Below are 16,897 nucleotides of genomic sequence, written 5' to 3' on the forward strand. Positions count from 1 at the left end.
TAAAATCATAATAATCGAAAAAAGAGAAGATTTTTATCATATGATGTAGAGCCCTAACATGTTAGACCTTCAATCTCCAAGAATCTTCACCAAGACACATAAACAACAAGATTATCAACAACAACACGACGAGAAAACTTTTCTATTTCTTTAGATTTTAGAGAAAGTTGAGAAATAAGAAAAGAAAAGGAGAAATGACTTTCTTCAAAGAACATGGTCGGGTCGGGTCTTTTCTCATCATAGGGAGTGAGCAACACGCGCCACTAAATAGACGAGGGAATGGGTCAAAATGGCCCATTTACAAAGATATTAAATAGTTCTGTGGGGTGATAGGACACTTTGAAAGTTAAGGTGTCTTTATGAAAATACGGAACAACTTTGATGGTGTTTTTATGTCTTTACTCTTTACAAAGTGATGTACACTTATGACCCGAAGATAGGGAAGAACTCGTGTCCCGATGACATGGTAAAAAATTGTACAGTACTCGCCGATAACAAATGAATATCGTATAACCTTAATATCATGCAACACATGAAAATCTTATGAGCTCTACCGTAATCTGTCTCGAGATCATATATATAGTATTATATTTTTTATACTATATATACTAAATCAGGAATAATATGATTTACTTGGCATAATCTGTGACATATTCAACCGGAGTTTTCTCAATCTAAAGAAAATGATAGGCCAAATAAGTAGAAACACCAAAAAATTTAAATATGAATCTAAAAAATAGGGATAGCTTAAAGAGTTATCCTTCTTGACAATAATTGGACAAATTGCTCTCCTTCCTAGCATCATACTAAAATAGAAAACTTGTGCTACGTACCATACACACACACACACACAAGAAAAAAGAAAAGCAGTATCTGTTGACTCAACTTGGTAAATCTAAGTTCACTTGAAAATGGGGTGTCCACAACTAAAGACTCACAAACTTGGGCCGCGTGGCTTATCGTACTATTCAGACATGACAATTCACAAATTAAAACATTTGCCACTGTTCATACCTCTTTTCCTCTCTTTATTTCCCAAGAAAATCTATATGTTGTAGCAAATTTTTGTATATATAGCTATACTATATAGTTGTAGTACTAGATAAAACAAGTTAAGAGTAAATACAAAAGAAAAAAACAGTATCAATTTCTTCCCCCTCCCTCTTTACTCTTAAAGAGTTGCACTACTTTCACTATGTGGTCATCAAGTAATGAAGAACGTCAAGGGTTAAACAAAAACCTTGCAACTAACTCTTCAAAATCATCATCATCATCATCATCTACATCTTGTAGCTATAATCATCCCATTAATCCTATACTAATAAATAGTAAAACCATGGAAGAAGTATGGAAAGACATAAATCTTTCATGTTCTAGAGATCCACAAAATACAACTGCTGCTGCTACTGGTGGTATAATTTTGCAAGATTTATTGGCAAGACCATTTGCTAATAACCCTTCAACAGCAACAGCAGCAGCAGCTTATGGTTCCCCTGTTCCTCCCTTGCCTCCTCCCCCTGTTACCATGTTGACATTGAACTCTGGCCCTGAATTTCATTTCTTTAGCACCTTAAACCCAATCAGACAAACTCAACAAAAAAACATTTCTAATGAGGGATTAGCTTCACCAGCTCCAGGAAGAAAAAGGCATCCTGAATTAGATAACAACAATTCTGGTGACCAGAAAAGCAAGAGGATGATCAAGAACCGTGAGTCCGCTGCTCGATCCCGGGCTCGAAAGCAGGTAAGTTTTTAATTCTCTTATTATAATAAAATGCATCATTGGTACATCATAATGTTTGTTACTCCTTATAACTTGCAGGCTTACACGAATGAATTAGAGATGGAAGTAGCCAATTTGATGGAAGAAAATGCCAGGCTCAAGAGGCAGCAGCAACAGGTTACTTTTTATGGTTTAGCTAAATCTTTTGGAGTGTAAAAAACTCATTTTTTTTCTCATTCATCTGTCTGTCCTTTTTCATGTGGTGGTCAGTTATGCTTAGCTTCAACTGGTGCTCAACTTCCAAAAATGAAGTCACTCAATAGAACATCAACGGCCCCATTTTGAGGAATTTCCAACAATGAAATGTCTAATATTTTTCCTACAAATTATTAATCCTCTTTCTGTCTATGCCCCCTTTTTTGTGATTTAGGCATTTTGATCAAATTGGAAGACAGAAAGTGATTATTTTTCTCTATCTATGACACTGTACTAGTGTTTTGTCTTCATCCATCTAAAAGCCTAATGGTTAGTTCTTGTAAGCTAAGTTTTAATTATTAATTTAATGTGTGTGGTTGAGAGACTTTGTTTAGTAATGTTGTACTATTGTAGCATTTGGACAATGAACAGTAAGAATCTTGGAAGCATAAAGATCTTTTGTGTTGGCCATCACTTTCATTTTGTTGTGACACCACAACACTAAATTGTCGCCAATTTCTTCTGCCCTTATTATTAATGCTGCCCATTGATAGGGATGCCTCATGTTTTTTTTTTCATTCTTTGGTTCAACTACAAAGGGCATTTGTGCATGTAGTCTACTCATTTTGTTTCAATTTATACGAGTTAGTTTAATTTGAGATAAAGTTTAAGAAAAAAAAAATTTTGTTTTATTGTTTTTTACTCCGTTTAAAAAAATATCCTTTTTGATAATTTTTTAATTCTAATTTTGCACGTGCTTTAGATTAAAGATTAAAGTACATTTTGATATATTCTTCACATCTTTACTTTAAGATGATAAAATTTAAAGAACTCTTTTTAATTTTTTAAAGTACTATGTTAAATAAAATTATTCATACATAATTTAATGGCAATATTGACAAGAGAGGAAACACAGACAAGGTATACTAGACAACAACAAGAGATGCCTTGGAAACCTTAGACCATATTGTGAATAGAGATTAATGTGGACCAAATCTGTTAGGGGTTGTTTGGTGTGGGGATAAAAGTAAATAGTTCTAGAATAAAAATTTAGTGTCTTGTTTGGTTATCATGTTTGGGATAACTTATCCCATCATTTATATCATAGTGATGGATAAATTATCCCATATACATGATGGAATAAATTATCTTACGATAATTAATTCTGAAATAACTTGTTTCTAGCCAAATAATCCGTATTAATTGGTTTTTTCTTCATGTGGTGGACCTTTCCTTTTTCTTCATTTTGTTCCTTTGTGTGTGGGTCTCCTTTTTTATCCTATCTTGTTTCTTCATAAACGACAAAGAAAGGTTTGGTTGGGCAAAAACCAATCAAATGAATTTATGGACCAATGGGCTATTATAGTACTACCAAGTTTCCTAGGGGCTAGGAGTCTACCTAACACTTTTTCCACATTCAGAAAAAGAGGTAGGATGCTCCAATAAAGACAGAACCCCTTTGTACTTTACACTCTCATCCAAGGGTGGTTTCGTCGCTGGTTAGAGTTACGTGAGATATTAATAATATATTATGTGTAGATTAATTATAATAAAATTTATGTATTATTTTATATGGAGTTTAATTATTCACATATTAATTATTTTATTTTCTATCTTATATAAAATATATAATTTATATATTCTCCTATAATTAACTTGTACACATGTTATTCAAAGTTTTTAAATTACAAACTAAACATTATATTAATTTTATACATGAATAATTTATCTTCTAACTAGTTATCAAATGTGGTATTACTTATGTAGAATTTAATATTTACATAACTCACCTTCGAACCAATTACCAAACAACTCTAAGGGATCGTTTGGTAGTTGATTGAAGTTATGCAACTTGAGTAATAGATGAATTAGTTATGAATAAATTTATGTATTATTTTATGTAGATATTAGTAATGAAAGTTTTAGTTATTCATGTATTAATTATTCCATTGATACATAGTGCAACTTTTTTTTACCAAATGAAGTCTAGTACATTTTAAGACACTTATAATATTCCTATAATGCATGCAAAATTAACTTTTATGCATAGTGTAATATATTTATATACATGCATAATTCCTTTTTAATACATAATGCAAATTTTTTTCCATCAAAATAAGTATAATACATATATAATTCACTTTAATATATAACACAGTAACTATAGATGATAAGTATTTTTAAAATATATATATAATAATTATTTTATAAATATTACTCAAAAAAAAATTAATTCTTAATTTTATATAAAAACTATTTACCTTCACTGAATGCGATATTTCTTTTGTTGAATATAATTAACTTTCTAGATGAGCTACCAAACGACCCAGCAGTGTTGATATGTTTGTTGACAAGACAAGGGAAAAAAACAATCCCATTAGGATAATGTTGGATTTGTCCTTCTCTTTATAGAGATTACAAGAAAATAAAGTAAGCTTTTTTAAAAAATAAAAGTTACTCTCAAAATAGTAATCCAACAATAGTAATAATTAAAAAAACATGGTACCCCAAAATTCAATATTCTAATTCAATCACGTTTCAAAGAAGTGCAACACTAACCATATGGTTCATGAAATTTTGTTACCTTTTACTTTAATCCGAAATACACGTGTCGTGTTCTCGAGAGTACTTTGTGCTACTAAGTAATTGACACGTAGGAGTGGGCGTTCGATATTCGGGTTTAATAATACGATAATTGGTGGTTAAAAGTAGATATCTAATGTCATATTTTTAAATTTTGATTTGGTAATTCAGTAATCGGTAAATTAAACTTCGATTCGGTATGATATTCGGTAATATCATATAAAAGTTATAGTCGGTTATATTATAAAGTTTAATACTATTTCTCCAATTATTTCTATTTTTTTTTAATTTAGAGACACGATGTAATAAAAGATCCAAGAAAAGCAAATTGATACAACTAATAGACATATGTATTTTAGTTGTTTATGTTTATTCTTTAACTTACTTTTTGGACTTGTACTAATGAGTAATGAACATGTTGTTAGTGACCTTCATTAAGTAAATAATTCGGTATTCGGGAAATACCGAATATCAAATGATACTAATGTCTCATATCAAATCCAAACCTAAATACCATAATTCTAAAATTTTACTCTCAAATATCATACTAACCGAAATACCGAATACCAAAATATCAAAATATCAAAATGTTTTATTCGATTCGATACTTTGGTTTTCAATATTTTATGCCCAGCTCTATTCACACATTTTTTTTTCATTATTCCACTCTAATAATAAATTGAATCAAAACAATTACTCCCTCCGTCTATTTTTATATATTCATTAATTAAAAATATATGTTTATTTTTATTTGTCTTAATTTATAAAATTAAAAAAATAATATTATTTATCTAGTTTATCTTTATTATTAAGTATTGTATTTGTTTACTCTTTAATTTTAATTCAATACTACTATCTTTTTAAAATATTAATCTCTCCCCATATTTATTGAGTAGGAATAAAAGTAAAAATAAATATAATTAATTATAGTTTAAACTAGCTATTTTTAGTAGCATAATAAGTTAATATAACTAAAATGAATGGAAGGAAAAAAAAACAATATGGAAATATACGTAGCTGTTTTCCTGATTGTCGGCAGAACAAAGTTTTTTAATTAGTTAATTACAATATGGACGAAAACAATTTATTACCACTATTGTCCATATTAAGACACGTTTAGTATATTGATTAATGGATAAAGAGAGATCGATAATTTTGGAATAAATTTTTGTTGCATATCGATTGGTTCGGTTTTATTTTGAAATTTATTAGTTTGACTTAATGGCTATCGATTTGTAGATATGCTAAATTTCTATATATAGAAGAGTCATTAAAAGGACGACCAATGACATTTTAGTAATTCTAACATCATTTAAGGAAAAATTAATAATTGTATAATTAATGGTCAAAATGAAAACCTAGAAGAATTCATACATGTTTTTACTTTTGTTATGTGCCCATAAAGATATTTTTGTAATTGTTAAAATGAAGAGTTTCTATTGGTTAACTTCATACAAACAATAACAAAAGCTAAGCTTGTTTTGACATGTTTTAGAACGAAAATTTTGAACTAATTTAAAACAAAATGTGTTTGAATAGTTAATATATTGTTCATAAAAATATATTATGTAAACATATTTAATATTATGTTACATAATATGACCGCAATTAAAATTCGTATCTTGATTATTAAAATAGTTTTTAAAATAATGTATCAATATTTTAAAATTATTTTGAAGAAAATATCAAATTTCGTGACTAAAAGAATGAACAATGTTTGACTATCAAGAAATTAATAATTCAATAATATACCCATCGAAAGATTAAAAACTATTAATTTTCATTTCTATATAGGATATTTTCTAAATATCAAATTAAAATTAAAATTTGATATTAAAGTAACAGGGAACACATAAAAAATTAAAATTAGACAAATTACAAGGGACAGAGAGAGTATAAGTAAGACAAGATAATAGTGGTGAGCTCTCTTGGGTGGGAGTGGAGGAAACTTTATAATGATGTTGACATATTACTGTCCCATCTTACAAGAGCATACTTACAGGTTTTTTTTATTACAATGGAGAAATTGGGGTCCTCCTACACTAATAAAGTATATAATAAAGGTGTCAAAACCAAAAAGATCAGAATATATATTTTAGTAACTTTTGTAATATCACTTTTTATTTTAGTGATCATCTTTAATTTTTTCTTCACTCACAATAGTAGTATAGAAGAAATAACAGAATAAGCATATCTATCACCAATTTTGGACCGAGATAAGGCATATTGACCTTTTCTATCGTATTCTCTGTCCCTAATTATTTGTCCACTTTTTTATTTAAATGTCACTAATTACTTGTCTATTTTAATAAATCAAGAAAGAACAATTTTTTTTACCTATTATATCCTAAATTAGTTATTTTGAAAAAGGTAGAACTTCTTGAAAATCTAATGTTTTTTAATTCATCGACTTCATAATTAATAGGGGTAAAATGGTAAACTCACTATGACAATAATTGTTTTCTTGTGTGTCAATTCAAAAGTGGACAAGTAATTAGGGATAGAAAAAGTATTTTATCTTTGGATATCAAATATACAGAGTAAGCTTAATGGAACCACAACTAACACAAGATTAATACTTTCAAAAGAAAAAAAAAAACAGCTAAGGATGTGGGGCAGTGGATAAGGTTGCTTCTCCCTTAATTAGAAATCTCAGACTCGAGCCTTGAGTATAGAAAAGTTCTTGATTGGAAATGCTTCCCTCCAAATAGGACCTACACGGCATGAATTCGAAATAATCGAATTCCAATGGATGGTGAATGACAATGTTGAAGACTTTGTTTGATCTTCTTGAATCAAGATTTTGGGATCTCCAGTCTTCTAGGTAAAGTTATCACTACGATGACTTATCATCGTCCATAGTCCTATTTCCTTCGACGATCTTTCAACCATCTCTCAAGCTAAGTTAGGTCTTTTGTAAGTGATCTTACAGACTTTACATAATTCATTGTGATAATTCCACTAGAGAAATTGTCTAACAGTATTATATATTCATTGTATTTGAGGAGGATCTTCATTAAACATAATGCTCCCAGCCGTTTCTTGTGCTTCTTGGCAATCACAATGTAAGCATATCGAACCCAACACAGTTTGGTGTTCGAAAATCATTCAGCTTCTTCATCAATTTTGTCTAAAACTATGAATTCAGACTCCATCATAGAGCATTGTCTATCGAACTAGTTTGGATTTTTTTTTTAACAAAGTTAATTACAATGTGGAAGAAAACAATTTAGTATCACTAATAACATTTTATATGCATATATAGTCCATATACTATTATAGTTTACTAAAGAGAATACTAGTAATGAGTTTTTTTTGCTCAGATTAGCAGTATTTATGGGACATCTTGCTTGGCTGAAAATGAGTGATAGGAACACCCTTTGAAAATAGTAGTGTAAAGCAAATATCAATTTGGAATGCAACTAAATTTTAGAGATGTATACATATATGTAGTTGCTAGCACAGACCAAAATTGTCCCGAATGATGTAATAATATCAGTTCAAGATTGTTTAGTGAAGTAATAGGACGCCCGCAGAGTTAATGTATCTTTTTGAAAATTCGGAACAACTTCAAGTGTCACTTTATATCTTTTCTCTGTGTTTTATCTATTTAGTGGTGAGTTCTCTTGCCTAAGTGGAGGCAACTTTATAGTGATGTTAACATGTTGTCCCATCTTCCTAGAGCAGTGTAGGTTTTGTAACAATGGAGAGACTGGGGTCCTCCTTAACTAATAAAGTATACTGCTCCTTTATATAATAAAAGTTATCAAAGCCTAAGAGGTAAGAGTATATATTTTATAAAAAACTTTTCTTTTTGCATGTAATCAAATAATTTATGTAATCTCACCTTCTTTTTTTTATAGTGATCCTTTTTTTTGTCTTCACTCAGAATGGTTATAAAAAGGAACAGCTGAATAAGCATGTTTGTCCTTTTCTATGGTACTTTATTTTCGGATATCAAATATAGAGATTTGGTTAATGGACCACAGCTAACACTAAGATAGATACTTTTTTTTAAAAATAAAATTGTGATCCCATGAAGTGGTTGAAACTTTTGAGGTTTCAGGTTCAAAATTTAGTGGGGATCAAAAAAAAAATAATACTAGATTATTCATTCCATTTGTTATCGCCTTAGTGGACAGAGTTATCTAGTATTTGTTACTGATGAAAAATGACAGATATCCTGTGAAATTAATCGAGATGCTCAAAAGCTACCCTTAATATTTACATCAATTTCATGAACTCAACACATGTAAAATTAAAGAACTATATTAGAAAGTCATAAAGGTTTAAATTTGTCTTGACAACCAAGTGATTTGCAGTCTAAAATAGAATTTAAAACGCATGATCAACTTAGAAGATAAAAAGTAGTACTATCTTTTTCATAAGTCTCCTCAAATTACGTTGATCAAGAAACTAGAAATTTTTGGACCTTTTTGTAGGCCATCTAAAAACATACATGATGGCAGTAGAAAAAAGATTTTCCCACTAATCTAGTGTTCATACAGGTATAGGTAGAGAGAAACTTAAATTATTATTTTTTAAGTAAAGACCATAATTAGAAAAAAGTTGCTCAACTATATTGAAGCATATCCAAACAGAGTACAAGAAGGGAATGTCATTAGTGAGAACTGAATCAGGGGTGGAGCTAGGTGGGGATTCGTGGGTTTGAACGAACTCAGTAGCTTTTCCGTAGACCATATATTTGTACTAGAAAATTAAGTACAATAACTTTGAATTCCTAACAAAACAAATTGACAACTCAATGGTAAGGAAGATGAAGAAAATTTAAAACCCCAAACTCCTGATACTGGCTCCGCCTCTGAGCTCAACTATATTGAAGCATATCAAATTAAGTTTTTGACAACATAATTGTCACTTTTAAGTGACAGCAAACATGGGTGTATAATATATAAAATCATTCCATTACCACTTTGTCCTTGGATCCGTGAAGAGTGAGAGAGTTGCCTGTTTGGGGCCAGAAGAGTTTCAAATGATGCGTTACTCAAGGATATAACCATCCACATTAAGCACCCTGAATTAATCAACTACGTGAAGTTGAAGTTCTGTTGGAATTCATGTAGTCTAGTATTTTAAAAAATTAACAGCCCACTATTGTTGATTGAGAGCTTACATGCTTGGACGAGTTACACCCTAACCGAGACACAATGCTTGGAACCACAAGTGATCCCAAGTTGACCCTTGACGTAACATGTCTAAAAGCATATCATATGAAAATTGAAGCAGAAAGTTGTAAACAAATGCATTGTACAATGAACTCAATAATTTAGTTTCATGCCCCTAGGCATCTATCAATAGATCATTATACACTTCCCGAGTTTTTAAGTACTAGACAGATGGTACAACTACTGTACCCCCTTTTGTACATAAATCTACATTATGAAATAAAGAGAGAATAATACAGTTATCACTCAATAAAGACCATGATACTCTTTCAAAACTATGAGTAAAGGACGATCACACTGGCTTTTAACATAGGGATATTACAAAAGAAAACACTGTAGATCAATGGGCACTAACAAGGAACGGATGCTGGCAAACACTGCACTCTATCGTTTCTGATCCAGAAACTGGCACTTCAACCTGCAAAGTCAAATTCCATATAAAATTCATCCACAGGGACAGTATATTCTTGGGTTTCCAGGAATAGACACAAGAGAACAAGACGGGAAGAAAAGCATGGTCTATGGTACCGAACCTGTAAATGGACTGTGCAAGTTGGACACTCTACCTCTCTCATCCCCTTAGATCCTTGAGAACTAAGACCTGAAAATGATAAGACATCATCAGCTCCAAGAGAAAACATTCTCCAACTTGTAGTACTCATAGAAAGGTTTGCATGCCTATTCCAGATAGCAATCATTCTAAACAAGTATTCAAGCCAATTAAACAAGAAACTGTTGCAGCCGTGTATACTACCTGTTGAAGTCTTGCGGTTTTTGTCCATCACCTCCTGTTATTGAATTTCAATCGTAGAAATTAGTATATGCTGACGAAGATGCAATAGAAATTTTTTAAAGTAGGTACACATTGGCAGAATATAGAAGTAATAAAACATAATAAAAAAAAACAACTTATAATCCATCGATAAATAATATGTCAACCCTAACCAGAAGCTTTATAAAGCACATCGCAAATTTAAAGTAGCAAAAATTATAATTTTTTGTTTGCTTACTTCTTCTCTCTCCAATTCAATCATCCAACTGCTCATCTCAAAATTGTTAATACATACTTCAAATGTTCAAAGTAATGTAACTTCCATAATTGTGGACATAAGCTAATTAGCATTGATTTCCAAGATACACTTCCAATGACCTATCTAAACAGAAAATTTCCGAACAGTCCTGATGAATAATTTAAAGAACCTAGGAAGTCAGTATTCACCTTGAGTTTTCTTGTAAGGTCCGCATGACTTTGCAATGCAGCAACTTTTGTCGTTGCTTCCGTGGCATTGCTGAGTCTCTGAGTTACCTCTGCCTGCATAATGAGTAAAGTTCAATCTTGTTATATCTTATAAAGTACTGCTTCAAGACATTGCAACCTATAAGATCACAAGGGAATGCAAAATATGGAAGGTCAATCGTTGAACAAAATAACAGATAAAAGAATGTAAAACATTGAAAGACACTGTCATGAAAGACTGAAAAAGCTTTAGAATACAATAACTATCAGATATTAAGAGTCCATAGCTTCATTAGATTGTTGAAAGGTTCTTGTCCAAGAAAATGTTGATAGGTTTAATGTCCTGCTTTTAAAATGAAATAGTCAATGTTTGTTCATATATCAACAATGAAAGTTCCCAGGTGGTAGTATCTTATCTTTAATAAGACACAGAGGCTTTCTGTTCAGAATAATTACACTGTTTTCTCTGATGTTTTCAAATAGATGGAACACATGCACTGCTTTTATCTTGCGCTATTTCCTTAATGGGCTCAACTATGTAGTTGGAGCTTTAGTTCTCCAATTTCTTTTTGATAAGGATTACATCTCCAATCTTTTCTACATGTAATCGAGGTTTTGGCAGAAATTTTTCAGTTATTGAAACCTTTAGTAGCTTTTAGAGACGAAATGTCTCTTTGCAGCTGCTCATGGTGTTAAACCACTTCATCTTTCTTTATCTCTCAAGCATGAAACAGTGAGCTACGGCGAGATCCATTGATTTCCTTATGTCCCTCTTTCCCCAAAGCATTTTCACGTGCACCTAGTCCACAACTTTTCCTGATTCCACTTCTATTCAATTTGTACGAGTAATAATTGCACTTGTGTTGCTTCAAAACATCTCTCTCTGACAAACTTAAGGGTGAGGTTAGAAGATTTAGAGCTGAATGATGTATATTAAGGTCGATTTTATTGGGAAAATCCTAAATCAAGTTTGTCCAGTAGGACACTAGTTTTTATTTTTTTATTTTTTTTCATGTAAGGGAGCATATTTGACTCTTTGGTTGCAACTACCAATGCCATAAAAGCTCCCATCCAAGCTTCCAGATAAGAGAAGTGTAAAAGTTATATCAATTAGAACAATTGGGATCTCATGCAAAAAAAGAATTTATTAGATACAGTAATATGGTCAAAGGATTTGGCAAACAAGAATCTAAAATTCCCAAGTGCTAAAAAAGAGTGAAAAACATCCGGAATAGGTGTGTTTTTACCAGTTAGAGAAAAGCTGAGGTGAGAAGTGTTAACAACATTTTTCTAGTCAAACTACAGTCTAACTTTAGTATTATGAGCATGGAAAGTCACATTTAACATTCCATTAATTGAAACAAAGAAGTCACATTTAACATGTCTTTATAAATGAAAACCATAAACCTGAAATTAACCCATTATTTTACTAGGGCATACCATGCATCGGTCACAAACTCGAACTGGCTGTGCATCTTCATCCGCGGTGAGGGCAACTCTACCTTGCGTGCACTTGTCACAGAAAATATCCCCACAATTCCTGCAGTGGTGCTGATACAGATTTAAAGAAGACATATGAGAAGAGAAAATTAAAACAGGAAATACGAAAATGTGACATTTACCCCACTGTTCAAAATAAATGTACCTTTCTATTGAAAGCACTAAAATCTGTCGCACAAGCAGTGCACTTTCGAACTGCTTCATCAGGAACCTATATGAGAATAATTAGGCAAAAGAGAGCCACAAATTTGTTAAGAGTTACTTGCAGTAGTCAATTCAACAGGAAGAAATGGAAAGCAGGACCACTAAATTAATGCATTTGTTGATCATAAATCTAACCCAGAAATCTTTCTCTTCATTTAGTGGCCTCATCAACTTCATCAAATCAGCAAAACCTTTCTTCTTCTCAGCAGCTTGCTCAGATCCCTTGATTGAATCTGAAGGTTTATTACTCTCACCCATCTCCTTGACCTGAACCACATAAAAGAAGCATGTGTACATTGGTTATGACGTCAACTATTCAGAGGAGCACTTTATCTAGATATCTTGTTGAGAGCAACGGCAGTAGATGAAAGAAAAACAATTTCAATCGTATCCAATAGTTTAAGTGAACGATATCTAAAGAGTAGGAACACCAGCTAAACTTGATATGCACGAAACAGGGAGAAGAATTAATCCATTGAGCTTACAGTTACTTATAGTAGTTGCTTCAGCTACAAATCTAATGGAAATTCCAATGTAGTAGATAAGCAAGCATCCATAGGAGGGACAATCAAATGCAACTTTAAGTCTTCAATCTACTGCTGTGTGAATACAGGATAAAACCTAATACAGCTAACCAAACCAGCTAGAGTTAACCTCCACTTTTAACCTATTTTGACATATAAAATCGAGCCAAGTATAACATGAAAAGTACAATTTCTACACCCTTCCAAGAAAAAACCAAGATGGTGATGGCTGTGGCTCTTTGCTTTGCTTGGTTGGGGGAGAAGGGGGTTGCAAACCTTCCACCTATCTGATTCCTCTATGGGTAGGATTTTCTTGACCAACCAAAGTCGATGGTATCAGTATTATCCCTCTACTGTTACCCCTAACCCATTAAGACATACCTAATCAATTAACTCCAAAAGTCATACATATCCAAAATATATGAGTTGATAAAATTAGTCATCCCTACTACACCAAATTTGCCTGTCCATAGCGAATTAGAGAACCACTTTGTAGTCTTCACAAGCTCCTTTTCGTTGATGGGACCAAATCTCTTGTGCTTTTCCAATTCCATGTTACTGGCCAAGTTTATAGGCCATGCAATTTTCCCATAAAGATGAGAGCAAATTCAAATACTTACAATTCCTAAGGATCAGATTTAGGTTCTTGGCTTTAAATATTGCCATAAAGTAATAATCGAAATCCCAGTTACATATACCCTTAATTATTTCCAGCAGCCCCATTAATGGGTCCTGATTTCAGATCTCATAACATATTGTGCTAACTCATTTGGGCTCATTCAGCCAATCTATTCTCTTGAACAAAATTGTCTTGCGCGCTCCATCCCTAAAAATGATGTCATTCTATTAATGGTCATACATCAATCCAACTATTCTTGTTGCTTTGTCGTTTGTGATCTCATATCCTCCATTTAGTTTTCATTGCTATATGTATCTGAGCAAAATTATTTTCCAATTTTGAAACTGCCGCATCTTCTCTTGTTTCCTCTTTCTACATTAAACCACTCAAGCTCCCACTTGGCAAGCCTAACTTGATATCAAAACCTCACATCAAGAATATTCCAATACTGAACCAATCAAATAACCCGTCCCCATGTTGCTCTCCAATTGAATCAGCTATCCTGTTGAGTATCTTCATCGCTATAAGGTGCCATTTACTAACAGGCAAAAGCTTAACCCCATTAATTCTCCTATCATCCCCCCCATAATTCCCTCCTTCATAGTCCTCTCCTCTACTTAGCTATTCTAACACTCTCATGTACCCCTCCGTCACTTCACCTCAACACGGCACAACCTCCTCATCTGTTTCATAAACCAATTAGAGCCTGGCTGTATCTATCCTCCAGAATTCTTTATCCCCAAATAAGTAGCTAAACCCAGACATCTCTCAGATTTAAAAGTTCACGTCACTGAATTGGACTAAAACTAATTGTAGCATAAATGGTGGGTAACACCAAATAATATAAATCTTCCATGACGGGAAAAAGAAACTAAACGAAGTTCAAATTCATCACTTATTAAATAGACACTTCGTGTCTTACCTCCAGAGTAATAGTGTGTGAAAAAATCAGCAACGCCTATTCATTTTGTGCTAAATGCTAGTTCTCTGGCATGAACTACACACCTTGAGAGCAACATATAAATTCTAACACCACTAAGACAACAGGTCAGATATCCTTTAGTAGGCTTACCTTTACGCAAACAAAAGAAGGATAATAAGTCAGATAAAGAAGACAACTTCTTGTGTAACTCAACACATTCCGCAACTGCGGGATTAAAGTTATATGTAGCAAACCCAAGGAAGACATTTATCAAACACAAACATACAGAAAGATGAGATCAAATTTTGAAGAGTGAGATCTTTTAACCTGAATACTTGCGGCTGTCACAGTGTCCAGCATATTGTTCACAGTATAGCTATTTGATTTCAGCCTGATACGTCTAGGTTCCATGTCAACCGAGTTTTTGGCCCAAAATGCAAATATATATGTATCCAACACCTGACAGAGAAAGAATAATAAATGAACTTATTTCACATGCATCTTGTCTGCCAATGAAATAACGTATACCAGAAGTAATACAATCAAAATGACAAACTTACCTCGCATCTTGTCACATTCTCCAGCAAATATTTTCTCAGAGTTCGGCTTGTAGCAGGATCAAGTAAGTGAATCCCATCTAGACCAATCTGAATTTGAATTTCAATGCAAAACTTTAGAATATATAATTGGTGAACTGGTAGATATTATAAATAAATAAACAGTGGTAAGCAGATCAAAGCATAGCCATGATAGTCAACATAAAAGTAGATGCAGAGGATTCATATAAACAACTTAAACTAGTTAGTAATTGTGGCTTAGTTTATTGATTGAAGCAGGCCAATTATAGCTTCAAACTGCAATTATTTTCCCTTTCAAGCTTATGAAAGTTGTGCAAACACCAATAATCCAACTTTCTAACCTGACAAAGCACATCCATGTCACTCTGACCAATCCCTTCTGATAAAAGTTTGACGCGGAACTTCAACACACCAGCTGTAACATCCTGTTGTTCCTCCATTTTCGGGGTTGCTTTCACAATTTTACGACTACTCTCATATCCTTGGTTCTCCCTCTGATTTTGAACATTGATAGGCCTCCCATAATCATCAAACATCACTCCAACATTCGACTCAGATCGACTCTCTTTATACAACTCATCTTTCCTACCATTATATTTATAAATACCCGAATCACCATACGATCCATTATTCTCAATTGTATGATGAGCAGAGGAACCATAATTTTGTGCCGTATAATCGTAACTCATAGGGGTTTGATTTTGATCATACGGAGGATAATAGTAATTCGGGTGAGGAGCATCAAGGTGAGGGAAAGTGTAAGGTTGTTGTTGATGAGAATAAGGTGGGAAGGTGGTGGAGTAGTCGGAGGAAGAGTAACTGGAAGGTTCAGGAGGAGCGGAGGCGTAGGAATTGTAGGAATGATCGGGGGGAGTAGAGCTAGGGTTTGGGTTGTGTAAGTGAGGTTGGTGGTAGTAGGAAGAGCCAACATCGCCGTTATGCATGACTGAAGAATTTAGAGATCGGAGAAGATGAATCGGTTGAAGAAATGATGAAAACAGAGGAAGAAGAAGAAGAAATGGTGGAGTGCAAGGGAAGTTAAGTTTGTTGAGATGGCGACAGAGAAAAGAATAGCGTGTAAGCGCCACGGGATGCAATTTGGACTGGACAGGCCGACCGGGTTAGCGATATGAGGAACTTTCTCGAAATAGCATGACTTGTCCTAATAATTACATTTATTTTGTCAACTTTTTTTAATGCTTATCTAAATTGATTTTATTTACTCAGTCAACTTTTAATTATCATGATTTCCCTTTTTAGGATCAAACTATAAGAATATTGACTAACATTTTACGACGTATTTTTATCATAATGATATGCAAAAAATTGCAATTTGTAGTACTTTTTATCTAATTTTTTTTTAAATATTAAATTAATGTAATCTAATTTAACTTTAAAAATTAATCACACTTTCAAAATGCGCAATATGACAACTAAAAGTAGACGGACGGAGTATTTTATATCTTCTTCTATAATAAAATTCTATTATTCCTAATTAGAAATTCTTACTAATTTCTCTTTTACAAATTCATATTGAAAATATCTTATTTTTTTATATCTTCTACTGTAAAAAAATTGAATAGATTCAGTTATCCCATTTTTAATGTGACTATAATCTCAGCTATC

General features: G+C 32.5%; 2 protein-coding genes across 2 annotated transcripts; one reads left to right on the top strand and one right to left on the bottom strand.

Moving 5' to 3' along the window:
- The first annotated feature begins 1,195 nt into the window (after window positions 1-1,195).
- On the top strand, window positions 1,196-2,082 carry LOC125825196 (protein FD-like). Its single transcript, XM_049504528.1, has 3 exons — window positions 1,196-1,744; window positions 1,823-1,900; window positions 1,994-2,082. Exons 1-3 carry the CDS (start codon window positions 1,196-1,198, stop codon window positions 2,066-2,068), a joined length of 702 nt encoding a protein of 233 aa, XP_049360485.1. The 3' UTR covers window positions 2,069-2,082.
- Window positions 2,083-9,749: 7,667 nt separating this feature from the next.
- Window positions 9,750-16,303, bottom strand: LOC125825201 (protein FREE1-like). The gene is made up of 10 exons (XM_049504535.1): window positions 15,613-16,303; window positions 15,254-15,340; window positions 15,021-15,152; window positions 12,764-12,895; window positions 12,570-12,635; window positions 12,365-12,475; window positions 10,907-10,999; window positions 10,442-10,475; window positions 10,221-10,288; window positions 9,750-10,105 (listed from the first exon to the last, which is right to left on the bottom strand). Exons 1-10 carry the CDS (start codon window positions 16,213-16,215, stop codon window positions 10,028-10,030), a joined length of 1,404 nt encoding a protein of 467 aa, XP_049360492.1. The 5' UTR covers window positions 16,216-16,303; the 3' UTR covers window positions 9,750-10,027.
- Window positions 16,304-16,897: the final 594 nt, after the last annotated feature.

This window comes from Solanum verrucosum, unplaced genomic scaffold (assembly GCF_900185275.1).
Source record: "Solanum verrucosum unplaced genomic scaffold, falcon-dt-bn FXZP01000113.1, whole genome shotgun sequence".
Classification (NCBI taxonomy): domain Eukaryota; kingdom Viridiplantae; phylum Streptophyta; class Magnoliopsida; order Solanales; family Solanaceae; genus Solanum; species Solanum verrucosum.

What these genes read in the sequence shown, in the direction of transcription:
- LOC125825196 (XM_049504528.1), top strand. Translation starts at nt 1,196, where the DNA reads ATGTGGTCATCAAGTAATGAAGAACGTCAAGGGTTAAACAAAAACCTT. An exon ending in GATCCCGGGCTCGAAAGCAG is followed by an intron (nt 1,745 to 1,822) that starts GTAAGTTTTTAA and finishes TATAACTTGCAG; the next exon opens with GCTTACACGAATGAATTAGA. An exon ending in TCAAGAGGCAGCAGCAACAG is followed by an intron (nt 1,901 to 1,993) that starts GTTACTTTTTAT and finishes TGTGGTGGTCAG; the next exon opens with TTATGCTTAGCTTCAACTGG.
- LOC125825201 (XM_049504535.1), bottom strand. Translation starts at nt 16,215, where the DNA reads ATGCATAACGGCGATGTTGGCTCTTCCTACTACCACCAACCTCACTTA. An exon ending in TGACAGCCGCAAGTATTCAG is followed by an intron (nt 12,896 to 15,020) that starts GTTAAAAGATCT and finishes TATGTGGTTCAG; the next exon opens with GTCAAGGAGATGGGTGAGAG. An exon ending in GAGTTTGTGACCGATGCATG is followed by an intron (nt 11,000 to 12,364) that starts GTATGCCCTAGT and finishes CTCATTATGCAG; the next exon opens with GCAGAGGTAACTCAGAGACT.